General features: G+C 43.8%; 1 protein-coding gene across 2 annotated transcripts in view; it reads right to left on the bottom strand.

Annotated features, from left to right (window-relative positions):
- Positions 1 to 15,176, bottom strand: part of tbc1d1 (TBC1 (tre-2/USP6, BUB2, cdc16) domain family, member 1) — a 46,555-nt gene that overhangs the window by 20,118 nt on the left and 11,261 nt on the right. The window contains exons 2-13 of one of the 2 annotated variants that reach the window (XM_071923214.2): positions 9,832 to 10,443; positions 7,580 to 7,669; positions 7,391 to 7,495; positions 6,712 to 6,844; positions 5,478 to 5,569; positions 4,235 to 4,351; positions 2,749 to 2,871; positions 2,246 to 2,394; positions 1,754 to 2,014; positions 1,067 to 1,183; positions 767 to 880; positions 388 to 521 (exon numbers count right to left, since the gene is read on the bottom strand). In XM_071923214.2, the coding sequence (XP_071779315.2) occupies positions 388 to 521; positions 767 to 880; positions 1,067 to 1,183; positions 1,754 to 2,014; positions 2,246 to 2,394; positions 2,749 to 2,871; positions 4,235 to 4,351; positions 5,478 to 5,569; positions 6,712 to 6,844; positions 7,391 to 7,495; positions 7,580 to 7,669; positions 9,832 to 10,443 (2,047 nt within the window). The remainder of the gene's footprint in view (positions 1 to 387; positions 522 to 766; positions 881 to 1,066; positions 1,184 to 1,753; positions 2,015 to 2,245; positions 2,395 to 2,748; positions 2,872 to 4,234; positions 4,352 to 5,477; positions 5,570 to 6,711; positions 6,845 to 7,390; positions 7,496 to 7,579; positions 7,670 to 9,831; positions 10,444 to 15,176) is intronic. The other variant, XM_071923216.2, reaches the window with a different exon arrangement.

Here is a 15,176-nt window from a genome sequence, read left to right as displayed (position 1 = left end):
TAAAAAAAATGAGCTCAACAAACGGCACAAAACATTTCAGGGATTGAATCATCATTTTCAACTGTTTCACACAGTTCTACTGTTATACAGCAAAATAAACAGCTTTTGTCTGTCACTGAGTTGCCAGATCATTGACTAACTCTGAGGGGGTGTCCAATCTGACTGGTTAGAAAAGGTACAACAGAGAGGAGAGTAGGCCAATGTATAGAGACACAAATGTTATCACTAGGTGCCAAATACTAAGACCAGAGACTTTTTTAGGATTGACCAGTGTCTGACTGAACTACTGGCCAAGCCAGTGTCTTACAAGCCCAGGGCCGTTGTGCAGTCCCTTATTGTTGGACCCTGTATAGGGTCAAATTAACTTGCGTGTGCGTTCATTCTTACCGCTAGTTTCTGTGTTCTTCTGAGGTGTAGCGACCCGCAGGAAGATCTGCTGCCTCCACGAGTGGCGGTGGCTGCGCAGAGGGCTTTCCCCCACCGCACACACTGCACTTGGGCTGGATAGGGCTGCTACATCACTGAAACACACACACACACACACACACACAGCAAAAGTTACAGAGTGATATACCCTGATAAACTTGCAATAGGTAGTAGTTCAAACACACTACATGTACACACATGTGCGCACACACACACATATGTCCAAAAATACAGACATAAATCCAGGCAAATTAGAAAAACCAAACCAGGAGCACACATTGTTACGACACTGGACACACCAACATGTGTATGATTATTTGGTGTGTGCATGTGTGTGTACCTGCTCTTGGGTTCAGGGCTATCGTTCTCATGGACAGGGGCCAGGAATTGGAATTTGAGGAAATTAGGGACAGAGGAGGAGGAGTGGAGACGAGCACGCAGACCCCCCAGAGGACTGGGATGGAGGGATGGAGGTGAAATAAAGGAGGTGGAAAACAGATGGAAAGAGAAACTCACATAATAACATGGAAAATGACGCCAAGAGAAGTTTAGAAAAATTCAAATTGCACATACAGCAGAGGAAAGAGAAAATGGACAAGAGGAAAACTGAGCTGAACGGAAAAGAGTCCGGGTTGCTCACCTTCTCTTATTGAGCCGGGCCCCAGCAGAAGGGGATGAGGGGCGATGAGAGAGGAGAAGAGAGGGGGATGAAGGGCAGGGAGGAGCAGGAGGGAGGGTGGGGTCGGTCAGAAGATGTCTGAGAATCAGTGTAAATACACAGGGAGAGAGAGAGAGAGAGAGAGAGAGAGAGAGAGAGAGAGAGAGAGAGAGAGAGAGAGAGAGAGAGAGAGAGAGAGAGAGAGGAAAGAAAAGAACAAGAGAAAAATCGACGCTGAGAAAAGTGGGAAAAACAAAAAGAAGAGACGGTGAAGAGAAACAGAGCGGAGAAAGTGAAAGAAAAATAATTTTGAGGTGAAAAATGTATTAAGCAGACAGAAAAGAAAGTGTACAGCAGGTCAAAGAGTGGAGGAAATAAAGTTGATCCCCCATGGACTTGGGACAGGAAGCACCACTGCTGACGGGAAGTCAACCACTGTGTGTGCGTTCATGTGTGTGTGTGTGACCTTTGAGAGATATAGCCCGGAAAGTACAGAGAGCCCCGTTTAGAAACCAAAAGAGGTAAAAACTATCAACAGATATACAAAGCGAAAGAAAAGCGCATATGCTCTTTTTAATGTCTGGCAATCTGATCAAGTTCTTTTAGAATTAAGTTACCTGTACCATTTAACTTGCACACATCAGAAACACACACACACACACTCCTTACTTGCTCTGGTGTGGAGTGTCGGTGCTGACGGAGTAGTGTCGGACCAGCTTGGGCTTGGTGGCGGCGGTGGGGTCCTGCGGTGTTTGAGTGAGTATGTGTGCCGGTGAGGCCTCGGCTGAGGAGGGGGTGGGGGGGTGGCTGAAGGTGCTGGCCCGGCGGCGGAAGCCCGGCGGCTGAGCGTCACAGGACGGCGAGAGGGAGGAGGGAGAGAGGGAGAGAGAGGTGTCGAGGCGCTTCAGGTCTCCTGTTGAGTTGTGGCACCTGCAGAGATGATGAGGAAGAGGGTCAAGAGAAATATACGTAGACCTCTGAAGGAGTGGGTTGTAACATCCGGTGTTACTAAAAATCACAAAATCCAAATAAAAAGAGTAGGAGTAGTAGTAGTAGCTTTGACCTTCTGATATATGTGTGAGCATATGGGCAAGTGTGTGTGTGTGTGTGTGTGTGTGTGTGTGTGTGTATGTATGTGTGTGTGTGTGAGAGTTTATGTACCTGAGTGGGCTGGTGGGTCGTAGTGGGGAGGAGGCAGGCAGGGGGTCGTCTAGGGAGGGCTGGTCCAGGCTGCTGTTGACAGTAGAGATGGAGGAGCAGCTGTCACCTCCTTCACTGTTCTCCCTCTGAGCTCTGGCCTTGCTGCTGCCCTGCAGAGGACACACACACACACACACTAAGGTTACACACATGATTTCTAAATGTAACCAAACACCATGGACCGAGACTCTAATTCAGACAAAAATTCATTGACCCACATTATGTAACACCATTGTAAAGCTCTGAATGTGAAGATCAACAATCTATGAAAAACAAAAATCTCCCACAATGTGCCTGTTTTTCCATGTTTGTTCACATACTGTATATAAAATAATGAGTAAACAGCAAGCAGAATAATGAGTAAACAGCACACACAATAATGAGTAAACACCACACACAGCATACACAAGCACACACTTGTGCATGAATGCATACAACCCCAGACAGGCAGAGCGGGTTCCTACCTTCCAGATGCCCTCCAGGGACTCGGTGAGAGAGCGCTTGGCGCGGGTCTTGAACTGCTCCAGGCGCTGCCGACTGCTGCTCTGCTGCACCTCCACTGGGCCTGCAGCTGCCTCCTCACACACCTACATGCAAGAAGAGGGAGGTGAAGGTCCTCACAAGTATAGCAAGACAGATATGTGTGTGTATGTACGTATGTAGGGGGAAGGGATAAAACATAATTTTATCACCGTCATGCAGAAGCTTTGTTGGTATACAGGCATGTATGTGTTGGCATAGATAGCTAGATAGCCCAAATAAAGAAATTGCAAAATAATTAATATCTATCTCTGGTAACTTGGTAACAACATGAAACACTGTTGACACATTAGAGAAAATGTAAGATGTCAATTATTGTGAAAAAGGCGAAACCAGAGACATGGATGGAAATGAAATAAGGACCTGGGACAGAAGTTGACACAAGGCTGAATAGAAAACATAAAGACAGAAAAAGAGCAATTGAAGAGGAGAGAGAACAGTTGATGTATGTGTGTGTGTGTGTATGTGTGTGTTGTGGCGATCGCCCAAATTGTGTTGTTATGGATAATGGGAGATATGTTTCCGGCTATCAATCTGTTTTTCTCACTCACCTCCACACACCCACCAGTCCTGTCAACCAGTGATATGGCTCTGATTTACCCGCTTTCGGATAGACCGGCCCCTTACGTCCCTTTATGATGAGTCGCACAAATCAGTATGGCGACTGACGCCGGGGAGTAAAGAGCAGGGAGTCCACTTCGTCAGCCTACCCAGGCATTTGCGCCGTGTTAAGTCCGCGTTTAATCCTCGTGAACCTGGCAAAACATCTCCTCTCATCTTCCTAAGGAAATCCGTCAAGGATCCGACAGCCAAACGTCTCCGGAGACTCGACAACAGCGTATTAATCACCACGGTAACCGTAAGTCGGCGGAAGCCGAGTGACCATTTGATTTGACTTTGACCAAAGCTTTGGGGGTTTGTGGATTTTTGTTTATGAGTTAACGGAACTGAACTGTGGTTGGGAATACTTCCTTGTTTTGAGTTTTGTTTATTGGATGGGAGATCCCGAAGTGGAGTATTTTTGTTGAATGAACTGAAATGCATTGAACTGATAACCGGGAAATCCCGAAGTGGAGTATTTTTGTATTTTTGTTCCTTTAAAAACTGAACTGAATTATATGGAACTGGACTGAACTATAATGAACTTTTCTTCTACCCCTTTTTTGCTCTAATATAACCTTTGAAAATTGAACTGATGGTGTGGTTGAGTTTATTTAAATCGTGTGTTACATTCTACTGCCTTGCAATTAATTCGTTTGTGTTGTAAAAAATAACCAGGGTTCATGTGTATTCTGAATGCGTGTATCCTTTGTGGGGTTTGACATTGACTCAAACTTTTGACTGGTTTAAACTTGGTCAAACCGCTACAGTGTGCATGCATGCACACTGTAGCATCTGTGCATAAGTTACCTGTTTGCTGTCTCCAGGCTGTGTGTGCTGATGGCTCTTCTGTCTCTCTTCATACAGATTCCTCAGACTGGCCATCACCAACTCATTCTCCTCTTGATCACTCTTAGGACGAGCCCTCTGGAACATACACACACACAGACATACACAGTCATTTACAAAAGCATTTGTTAAACCCCGGCAATGGTGGGTCGTGCAGAATATTCGCACATACAGAACATCTGAAGGGTTTTGGACTGGACAGTTATAATTCTGCATGAATCTACTATCTACATTGGGCTGTCATAACATTCTAAAGTCACTAAAATTGAAGGTAGGCGAAAAAAGCTTAGCTCCGAGGTTAGTAGCCAAAAACAGGGTTAGGTGTGTTAGATTAAGCTAGACAAAAGGCACAAAATAATTCCTGTATTCAACAGAGACAAGTTTAGCACTCCGGTACCATTGCAGTTCAGCGCCATCACCAGCAGATGTCAGTCTAATCACACACTAAACAGGTCCTCAATGGGCCTTGCCTTTAACAAAGTACCCACTCAACACCACTTCTATGTCTCCTCTCAATACTGTGCAACCATAACCTGTAACATGAAGGATACCAAGGAGGAGCTAGCATCATTCACTGAAATAAGCCAAAAGACAAAATGTAAGGAGATTCACGGACTTAGCTTTTTGAATTTGATACCAAGGCAACACCAAAGAGAGAATATACATCATTAGCAGTGGGTCCAAAGGCTGAACTGATCCATTTAAAGCAGTTCAAGAGATGTGCATGTTACAGTGAGATTATTGTCAAGCAAATCCACATGTAGCTGACCACAATAGCTTGTGTGTGTATGGGAAAGAGACAGAAACATATGAGAGAGAGAGAGAGACAGAGACAGAGACAAAGAGAGAGAGAGAGAGCGAGACAGAGACAGAGAGAGAGAGAGAGCGAGCAAGCGAGAGCGAGAGAGTGAGCGAGAGCGAGAGCGAGAACGAGAGCGAGAGAGAGAGAGAGAGAGCTGAAGTGGCAGAAATATTCATGTCATGTATAAAGAAGGATCAGTAAGTCACTGTAAATCCCACATGAAGAACTTGTGATTCCACGGTGATTCAGCCATGATGAAGTCTGTTGGAATTGCTGACTGACTGGTTTGTGTCTAACTGCCTTCACCTAACAGGGAACCAAAGGAATTCAAACCCTGCCCTGAATCCATCACACTGTACTGCGCTCTCACACACTATAGGTGCACACACAAACACACATTACCATAGTGTTCTCAAAGACTGAAGCTTGCTCCTGGTTGTCCAGAGTGGCCAAGTGTCTCTGAAGCTCCAACTTGGTTTTACACGGGTGCAGACCTGAAAATGATACACACAATTTAAAATGTGAAAATAGTGGTCGCAGGTGTACTTAGTGTTTACAGGGTATTTCACAACGGCTTTGAACGTGACTCAGCCCATCAGAACCAAGGACCAGATCTATCGGTTTTATAATACTTTGTGGACATGGCACCTCTGATTTGTTGGTTTGTTGTGAATTACTTTGTAGTGAATGAGGATAACCAGCTTTTGTGAGTAACTCCCTTTTCATACTGAGCTGCACAGATGCACACACAGCCATACACAAATGTGCAAGTTTGTTGATCTGATTACCCAACGTTGCTTGGCTGCTCATTTAAGTTTAAAAATCCGACACTACTAGAATACCACAGCAAAAAGAAACAACACCAATAAATGTCACAGAACAGCAGTCACTGAGATGCTTTGCCAAGTTACTTGTGTTACCACACTTGACTCGGGTGGCTTTGTACCAACTTTTGCACAAGGGTCTTGATATGTCAGTTGGGAGTCCATCTTTGACGGCTCTATAAACAAGACAGTTCCATATTTCACTCCTGGCACCAGTTTTGTCAACCAGTTTAGGCTGATTGGACTCACTTCAAGACGTGGTGGACTGTTTGACTGTGGAATTTTGCACTGACTTCTGCAGTCCACCATCAAGAGCCAAGCTGCAGCTCCGTCTATAATACTACTACTTTCAACTATTCCAATCCACTTGCCAGCCACATGTATAGGCCGTCTGACGGTGACACTGAATTTCAGCTTGCAGAACACATTTGTTGAAAGTATCAAACATTTATAAAATCGTCATCATAAAATTGATATATTGAAATAAATCTTTCACAAATCTTTTAACGGTGTTTTCACAAATGTACTATTCACTGGATTTGAAGTGTTCAATATGATGTATATTGATAGTGGCTGAACAAAATGGCTATCAATTGGGCCATTTCCTCCTCTAGGTGAAGGTTACTCTCCATATCAACAAATATCGCATCACCTGAAATGACAGTGGGCCTACAGCTACATAAAATCTGTGATTATGAGTATCATGACCAATCAACATCATCTTTCTCAGACTGTGGTGGAATTCCCACACTTATTAAAACCTGTAAATTATATTAATTTTCTAGACGAGGAGCCCAGGGACAGTTTCCTACCTTCGATCTTCTCACACAGCCTGTGGAGCTGCTGCATGGGGCAGCTGTCACACTGCTGGCTCTGGGTCTTTGCGCTCTGCTGCAGGGCGGCCACAGAGAACGCCTGCTTCAGAGTCAGCATGATCTCATCCACCTACGAGAGCACAGCACACAGTCATCAGATGTTTTTTATCCTTCCCCCAAGCTCCACTCCATTAATTTACCAGTGGATCTATCCCTTCATTCTTCTATCAATGTTTATTCACATCAGTCGAGAGTTAGGTTATTGACGTTTCATTAAGTGAGCCCAGTAACTAATTTTTCAGGCACTGCAGTCTCCATCTAGTATAAGCTAATGGCATTGCAACATTAGCTGACTATCACACTTCCATCTGATTACCGAGGCTTCGTTTCAAACCGTCTCTCCATTCAGTTTGTGTCAGCACAGATACACCATGGCTCGAGAGAACGGATGCATTGCATAATAGGTGCAATGAATTATGGTCAGCGTAGTTCACAAACGATGTAAAGAAATGTGTGTAATGAATGTGTAATGTGTGTATGTAAAGAAAAATTACAATCTGCAAAGCTCATGTGTGCATGTCTTTTACATCCATAGTATGTCACACTCTTCCCTTGCTATGCTCCACATCTCTCTCTCTCTCTCTCTCTCTCTCTCTCTCCATCATCTGTCTCTCACCAGTGATTCGTCTGTACACTGGAAGACGTAGCAAACAAAGTGGCAGCTCCCTCCTTCCACCGTCTCCCTGCAAATGAAGCCAAAGTGATCCACGTGACGAATACCCTGTGGGGAGATGGTCGGACGTTTTAGTGACAAACATCCAAACATACACAGGTGCTTTTGCGTAGAAACTCAATTGCTTCATACCTGTGAGCAGAAGGAGATTTCTCTGAAGCTCTTCTCTATGGCAACTTTCTTAGTGTCCGGACTAACCAGGAAGATCTGAGACCTCCCCACCTAGAACACAAAGGGGGCAACACAGTTATGTACTGACAGGCTTGCAGTCTGTGGTTTGTGTGTGTGTGTGTGTGTGTGTGTTATGTGTTTCTGTGAGTGTGGTACGCATAACATGTGGTCTGTGGTGAGGTTTGAGGTGTGACTGTCACAGCTAGGATCAACCTCACACACCATACGAGTTACAGACCACAATTCTCTACTCGCATTTTAGCCACTATTTTACATTTCTGGTAAAAATGAGGAATTAATACCATCCATTTTTACAACTTTGATACTTTCTATCACATTATGGGGAAGCACGATAATCATCCTTTGAGTTCCTTTCTAAAAATCCAATTTAGGCAATAATGCCATTTCATTTCTTCTCTTCTCACTGAGTCTTGACGTACTTATGGTCAGTTCCGCTTTAGGGGCAATCCCCATTCACACCATCATTAGGACATGAGTCACCATTACTCCTAAACCTCAGGGGGGATTCACTGGTTCATAATAAGGTGGTGATCTCATGTCCTCCAAATATCAAGCCTTCAAGCTCTCTGAGCACATCTCGAGAGGAGAAGTTCCCCTCTGCTGGCTTACTGTGTCAAATACAAATCCCATAATCAGACTTGCATTAGGGGAAGTTTCTTTTCTGTTTTCTTTTCTGTTTCTTTTTAAAATTGAGGAAAGGAACGAGGGGTGATGATGTCATGAGGATGAGTTCATGGCTGCCTGTGGTCTACCAGGACGTGCCATGGGTGTTAGTTAATAATGTGTCGCTATCTGTTGAGAGGGACACCAGCAGGCACTCTGCTTCCTGTGCCAACGCTGACCACTTCCTGTCTGGAGGTGTAACAGGAAGACTAGCATTGGCAGAAGGTCACCAAGGTGAAACAGAGGTCACTAAGGGGATCGTGAGTGACCTCATTTTGCTCAGCAGTCAGCATTAGCACTTGCTGAGTCATTAGGGGGTTTATATTTTTGTCTCCCTTTTTTCCTCTCCCTCCCTGTGAGAGTGTATGAGGACTTGTTATTCAGGGGATCCAAAATGGCACATTACTGCACTACAAAGCACTCTTCTTATTCTGAACAAAGCAGTTTGGAGAACCTTTGTGTAAGCTTGTTGCTAACATCTGTGTGTCTTAGTTGTGATTCAGATCCGTGGGACACTTGCTCTGCTTCAAGTTTAGTTCATCACATAAGGGACCGCTTTCAGGCCAAGAAGTTCTTTTTAAAAGGATAACTTCACTGAAAGAAGTTTCCTAATCTATTGCTAGGATTACTCCATTTCTATGAAACTGGCTCTTGGATACATCCGTAACACTCTAGTCTAGCAGCTGTTCTAATTTGTCTCCTTCCCCCACCTCTTGTCCTAACTTCACATCTCTCCTCTCTGAAGCAGCCTAATTGTCACCCAGAACGCATGCAGCAGCCAAGAGACTTTCCTCTCCTTGTTAAAACAAAGTGCAGAGCCAGCACAAAATTCAAGTGTCACTTTCCTTTCTTCCGTCTCTCCCTCGATTCCCCCCCCCATACCTCCTCCTTTCCCACTCCATCTCTGTTACGCGTCAGTCCTAAATTGAAGGTTGGATGAAATCGATACACCTCTGCCAGTGCTATTGGTACACAGCCCATCTCTTGTAAACACAGGAGCAGGGCTCGTTAATCACAGCCTGGTGCTCTTGAACCCTACACATTGATCATTTGCATTGATCCTGCTCTCTTCAGTGGCTCAGACGTTTCATTTCACCACAGAGCCAAAGAGTCATGTGTTAAGGTAGCAGGCCAGATCTTAGAAGTCAAACCATTCTGGAGAGTTATGTGTGGGTACGCCGGGACTGGGACCCTTTTGTTGAGTTGAAGACTGATCACTGATATTTTAATTAAGGAAACTGGTTGATCGCAATCTAATTCTGAATTATAAAAATGTGCGGTATGTTTCAACATTGGTTCCACCAAAAAAACATGTTAACATATCTTTTCTGACATGATAAAGTAAATAACTGAGATGCTGCATAGATAAAGGATAACATATGTGATGTTTTTCACATATGTTATCAATATGCAACACGCTGTATTGTGGTTATAACAGTGGCCCTACACAATCATATTTACCAAACGGCAGCCAAATAATCAGAACATCCCTGCTACTGTGTATGTGTGTGTCTGTTTATGTAAATTACCGTAAACAGCATGGTCCTGTTCTCCTGCAGGCTGGTGGGCTGCACTCCAGCAGAGTGCGTGTGTGTGTCAGCAGCGTTGGCGTGTGAGATCTCTGGGGAGAGTCCGTTCTCGTCTAGGGCCTGCAGACAGGGGAAGCTGGGGTCTCGTTTGAACAGGACGGGACGCCTGCCGCTGGTGGGGCTCTCTGCAGCCCCGTCACCGACACCCCCACTTCCACCACTTCCCAGACCGTTGGACTGGAAGGCCAGCACCCTCCTCAGCCCGCCCACCAATCCCCCACCATTTCCTCCTTTAGCACCCGCCGCTGGGCCACGTGACTGGCCAAACTTCTCGATGCACTCGTCGATCAGGGCGGGCGGGGCTTTCTTGTGAGCGACGCTGACGCGGCCGCAGAACAGCACCTCGAACTTCTTGGCAAAGGCCGTGGGAGACACGATAACGGTGGCCGCCGCGGAGGTCGTCGTCGTGGGAGCTGTAGAAAAGGCGAGGCGTGTTTCAGAGGGAGCGCTGCCTCCGGAGGCTGTGGAAGTTTTGTTGGTTGTGTTGGTGATGTCATCATTGCGCGCCGAGCTCTTGCCAGCCTGCCTCAACGTACTGATGATCTCAGGGACCTGGAGAGATGGCGGAGAGGAGATAAGAGCTTAGCACAAATATCAGTAACAACATAACCACTGAGATAAAACATTTTGTAAACACGACATTTGACTCCAGTTGTAGTCCACTCTACACGCTACACTAACTGCACAGATTAGCATTGAGCTACGGCAGGCACAAACCCCCATTCAAAATGTTCCACAGGTAAAGAATTTGCTTAGTACAGAGAGTGCTTTGCTACAAAAGTTACTGAGGGGAAAAAAGTGGCTCGGCTGGAAATGCAAGGGTGACGAGGAGGCGTGTGCATGAGTATGTGTGTCCGTGTGAATCTGAGCATGTCTGTTTCAGCAGGAGAAAAAAAAACAAAAAAACTTGGAACACATTGTGATCAGCTGTACACTACTGACTTCAGGCTAGATAGCGCATGATACAGCAACTAAGCTGAACCATCAAAGATTTTGGCCTTAGTAGACTAAAATTATGTTATTCTACGATTTAGATGATGAGAAAATTCCATTTCTTAAAATTCAGACTGATTCTCTCAGTCAATCTACAGCGTTTCCCCCTAGATTTTTTTTGTAGTATTAGGGTGGTGGGAGAATTTATATTCTCTGCCTATAGACACTGTCCCAGTCCCAGCTCCTATTTGGATGTTTATGCTATGGTTAATACAACAAATAATTTTATCCAAGCAATGTGATTGGTCCAAAATACGTCCGCGATAATTCCAATAAAGAAATACGCTTTGTTGTGCCAGGGAGCTAATTAGCAATGTGTCTTGTTTTCTCCTGTTTTTTTATTCTTTTGTATGCATCCCCTGCTTTTTGTTCTGTATGTCTGCTACTGTGAAGAAAATGTTTCAGACAGTAAACATGTTTTTATTACCGTTGTATAAAAGCCATAATACCCTTAAGGACATTCTTTACTGAGATCATGAGCACTTCCGTGCTGCAGATGATACTTGGCTGAATTTGATATCTCTTGCATCACCATCATACCCAGAGCCACATTAAAGACCGCCCTCTTGCTTTAATAAGCATTAATTGTAAACAATCGCCTGCAACTCATTTCTCATGACTGGGTGCTGTTTTTTGTTATTGTTCGTGCTGTCCCAGCAGTGAGGGCAGATTTCCAGGAGGAGGAGGCCACTGGAATAGAAGTTGAATCTAAAGACACACTGCATGGAACCAGATTTGACCATTCATCAATGTAGACGCCACACCTCTCTATGAGCTAACCTGCCTTACGGTGTAATGTGTGTTATATTGCCTTGGAATAGAGCAGCCCTTGTGATGTTTTCCTGTATTGAACAGAAGCCAAATTAGGACCTTTCGTCTCAAAGCATGCTTTGTGCTCTGTCTCTTTCTCTTTATTTCTTTCCCTTCTGTCCTTTTCTCCTCGCCCCTCCTTTCCTTTTTTCCCTCTTCACTCTCTCTCTCTACATTTTGGTCATTCCTTTCCCTCTGTAAAGCCGTTTAGTATATTTTTGTTTAGGTATAAAACTATTTAAGGCTGAATATTTACTATAAATCCCAACTTGATTTTCACACAGTGTGTGTGTTGTGTGTGTGGCTGTGAATTCAGGCTACATATTCTCAGGCCCTAACTCAAAACGTAGGCATGCCAGAGGAACTTTGTTTTTGTGTGTGTACACGTGTGTGTGTGTGTGTGTGTGTGTGTGTGTGTGTGTGCGCGCGCGTGTGTATGATGTTGCCAAAATGGGTCTATCTATTCCTGGTCTGCTTTGAAGATCCATGAACCCTGACCTTCTCCCTCATCCACACAGAGTAATCACTTTGGCATTAATACAAACACACACATATACACACTCCCAGACACACAGACATGCAGATACACATACACACACACGAACATATAGTATAGTAGAGTAACAGACTGCACTGACAAAGAAAAGGAGAACAGGAATATAATTCACTCCTACTTCAACTGTAAACCAAACACATCCAGCCTCCCTCCCCAGCTAACCTGCAACCTGTGATGATTATAAACAAACAAGGGCTGCATGATAAGTCACATGAAAATTGACTTTGTGAGTTGAACATGTGCGATAGCTAAATCGCATTAGACTGCATTTGTTTTGTTTTTATTCTTTTTCACACACTACCAATTGAACAAACTTATTTGACTGAACTGAATCTGTTGAGAATCCCACTCTACAGAGCTGATGTTGACTTGTAGACTGATTAGAGGCTTCCTTACTAGCTGTTAACCAATCAGAAGCTAGAGACAGTGTCTAACAGTCATAGTGAGGATAGCTGGAAAGCAGCAAACTGATAGAAATGAATGACACCAAGGAGGAGGAGGAGGTTGTTGGTGGCTATGCTACAGTGAATAAAGATAATTTTGTCCCATAAAATAATTCAACATCATCTATTTTGCAGTAGTTTGGATTCAGGAGGGCAGACTTACCAGGTACTGTGCAAAAAACGTTACAGTTATAGGGAAGACACCTCAAACATCGCCATAGAGAACTGTAAGAATGCATAGCGACCAAGTCCCAAGACACCAGTAAGAAAATAATAAACCACCCCAAGGTCTGATTTAACACCTGATACTGGTTTGTGAAACGGCACCAAACTTTGTTTTGAAAAAATATATTTAATATATCTTGATTTAAGTTTATTTATATATATTTTTGGTCTTATATTTTTTTTCCCAGAGGGAGAGAGTGTCACAGAGGTACAAATGAAACAGCACAGATTCAGGGAGACATTTATCTGTTTGGGCTATAGATAGCCACGTAACACTCAGTAAGGACAGAGGCTGGACAAAACAGAGATTGGGTGGTTCATCATTCCCCTTATCTCCCTACCATGCACACATGCAGACATGCACATGTACAAACACACACACACACACACACACACACAAATACACAAACAATTAAGCTGTGAAATGGAGAAGTCTCCTTGGCCAACTGAGCGTGCAAAAACGATGCAAATGTACTTTCTGTTTTGTAAGCGGATTATTTCTTTGTCATTGCCCAACTGAAGATGTACTGCTATTCAATTACACCTGGGCTGGCCGGTGGGACAGTGGACACTGAATAAATGAAACAAAACTTAGGGCTCCCACTCATGCACATCCATTACTTTAACCAGTCTTTCCATGACTATGATGGAGTATTTCCACGACCATTAAAAAAATGCCGTTTTTTTTCCCTCACGTTTGCTTGTGCCAGTTTTCAAAACAGAAAAGCAGTTAGCAGATGGCCTGTAAGAATGTAAAAAACAGGGCATGGTGGTAGCCTTGAGGTTGGAGGAGCGTGCTTGTGGCCAAAAGGTTTGACATCGTCATTTGTTCAGTGCAAATACAGCAAACTTGCCTGACTGGAATGAAAGAGAATTGATTTTTAAAAATGCAATAAATTTTGATTTAAACATTCAAATAAAAATCATTTTTTAACTCATCTTCATTAAATATTTTCATCGTATGTAAATAGAGGAAAATTTGAATTCATATAATATTCCTATTCTAACAAATGAAATCCAACCAGTCAATACAAAGAATGAGTGAAACAAGGTGAAAATTTCCTTGCAGCCAAGATTAACTTTTTGCCGGACCACAATAGCATTTGTCACTGACAGACAGACTGACTGACTGACTGACTGACTGACTGACTGACTGACTGACTGACTGACTGACTGACTGACTGACTGACTGACTGACTGACTGACTGACTGACTGACTGACCATTGTTGAAACGTGCATGCGCAACTTTCCCATACATAGGCTCGGTGAGGCGCACCGCCACAATATTGCCATATAATCAAAAGGTGGTCAGTGAATAGAAATTGATCTAAATCGATCTCTAATACGCACATCACGTCATGTTTGTCATTTGGTGAAACTTAAAACTCAAAATTTGCGTTAGTAACAGGATTTGTAAACAGTAACACGTTTTAATCGGAGATGTGTCAAACTGCTCAGAGAGTTGAGTGCAGTGCAAAGACTGGCATATTGCCGCTGTTTACCATTGGATTTCACCGGACACTGCTGTCACTGTAGGTAAGGACAAGTAATTAATCCAATTGAAATTAATTGCACTGAGTCTACTATATGTGTAGATTCAGAGCACTCCAGTCCATTTTCCATGCCACATTTTATGCCACGGCAGCTGTTTTAGGGCACATGGCACTGCCCAAGAGCCTGAAAATGTTGCCTTACGTCTCATTAACTTTCAACAGGGAGGAAATATCTTCTGGAACCAACATGAAAAGAGGCTCCAGTACCATTTATGGACAGAAAGTCATGGGTCAAATGGCTGCATTTGCGGTCCGGCTAAACTAGGCTTGCCTAGTTTAACTTCTTTCTGACACATATAATTCCCTGATGTCTTCAGAGAATTCATCAGCGTTTCCTACTACCTACTACTACTTCCTCTATCTAAATACATGATTCAGATTCCTTAATATGCCAGAGATGACACAGAGATCAGAAGCCAAAAGAGCACAGGGCAAGTCCAAGAAGGAAGTTAAGCTTGTGCCGTCTTGTTCTCTTGTGACCGTGTGTAACCCCTGGTATATAGAGTTAGTAATATTAAATACTTGTTATCCTGGAGGTTGTTAGGATTTAGTGTCTTGCTCAAGGACACTTCAGCAGGGCAAGTGCTTGAACCCAGGTCCACTGGTTGAAGGACAGTCTCCTTACTCACTACGCCACCCTGCTGCCCCAGACTAAAAATGCTTGTTAATCTTGCAGTAAAACACTTGACTAAAGATATTACCCT

The sequence above is a fragment of the Centroberyx gerrardi genome, chromosome 3 (genome assembly GCF_048128805.1).
Source record: "Centroberyx gerrardi isolate f3 chromosome 3, fCenGer3.hap1.cur.20231027, whole genome shotgun sequence".
Taxonomy (NCBI): domain Eukaryota; kingdom Metazoa; phylum Chordata; class Actinopteri; order Beryciformes; family Berycidae; genus Centroberyx; species Centroberyx gerrardi.
This window is presented reverse-complemented; position numbering and strand designations above follow the sequence as displayed.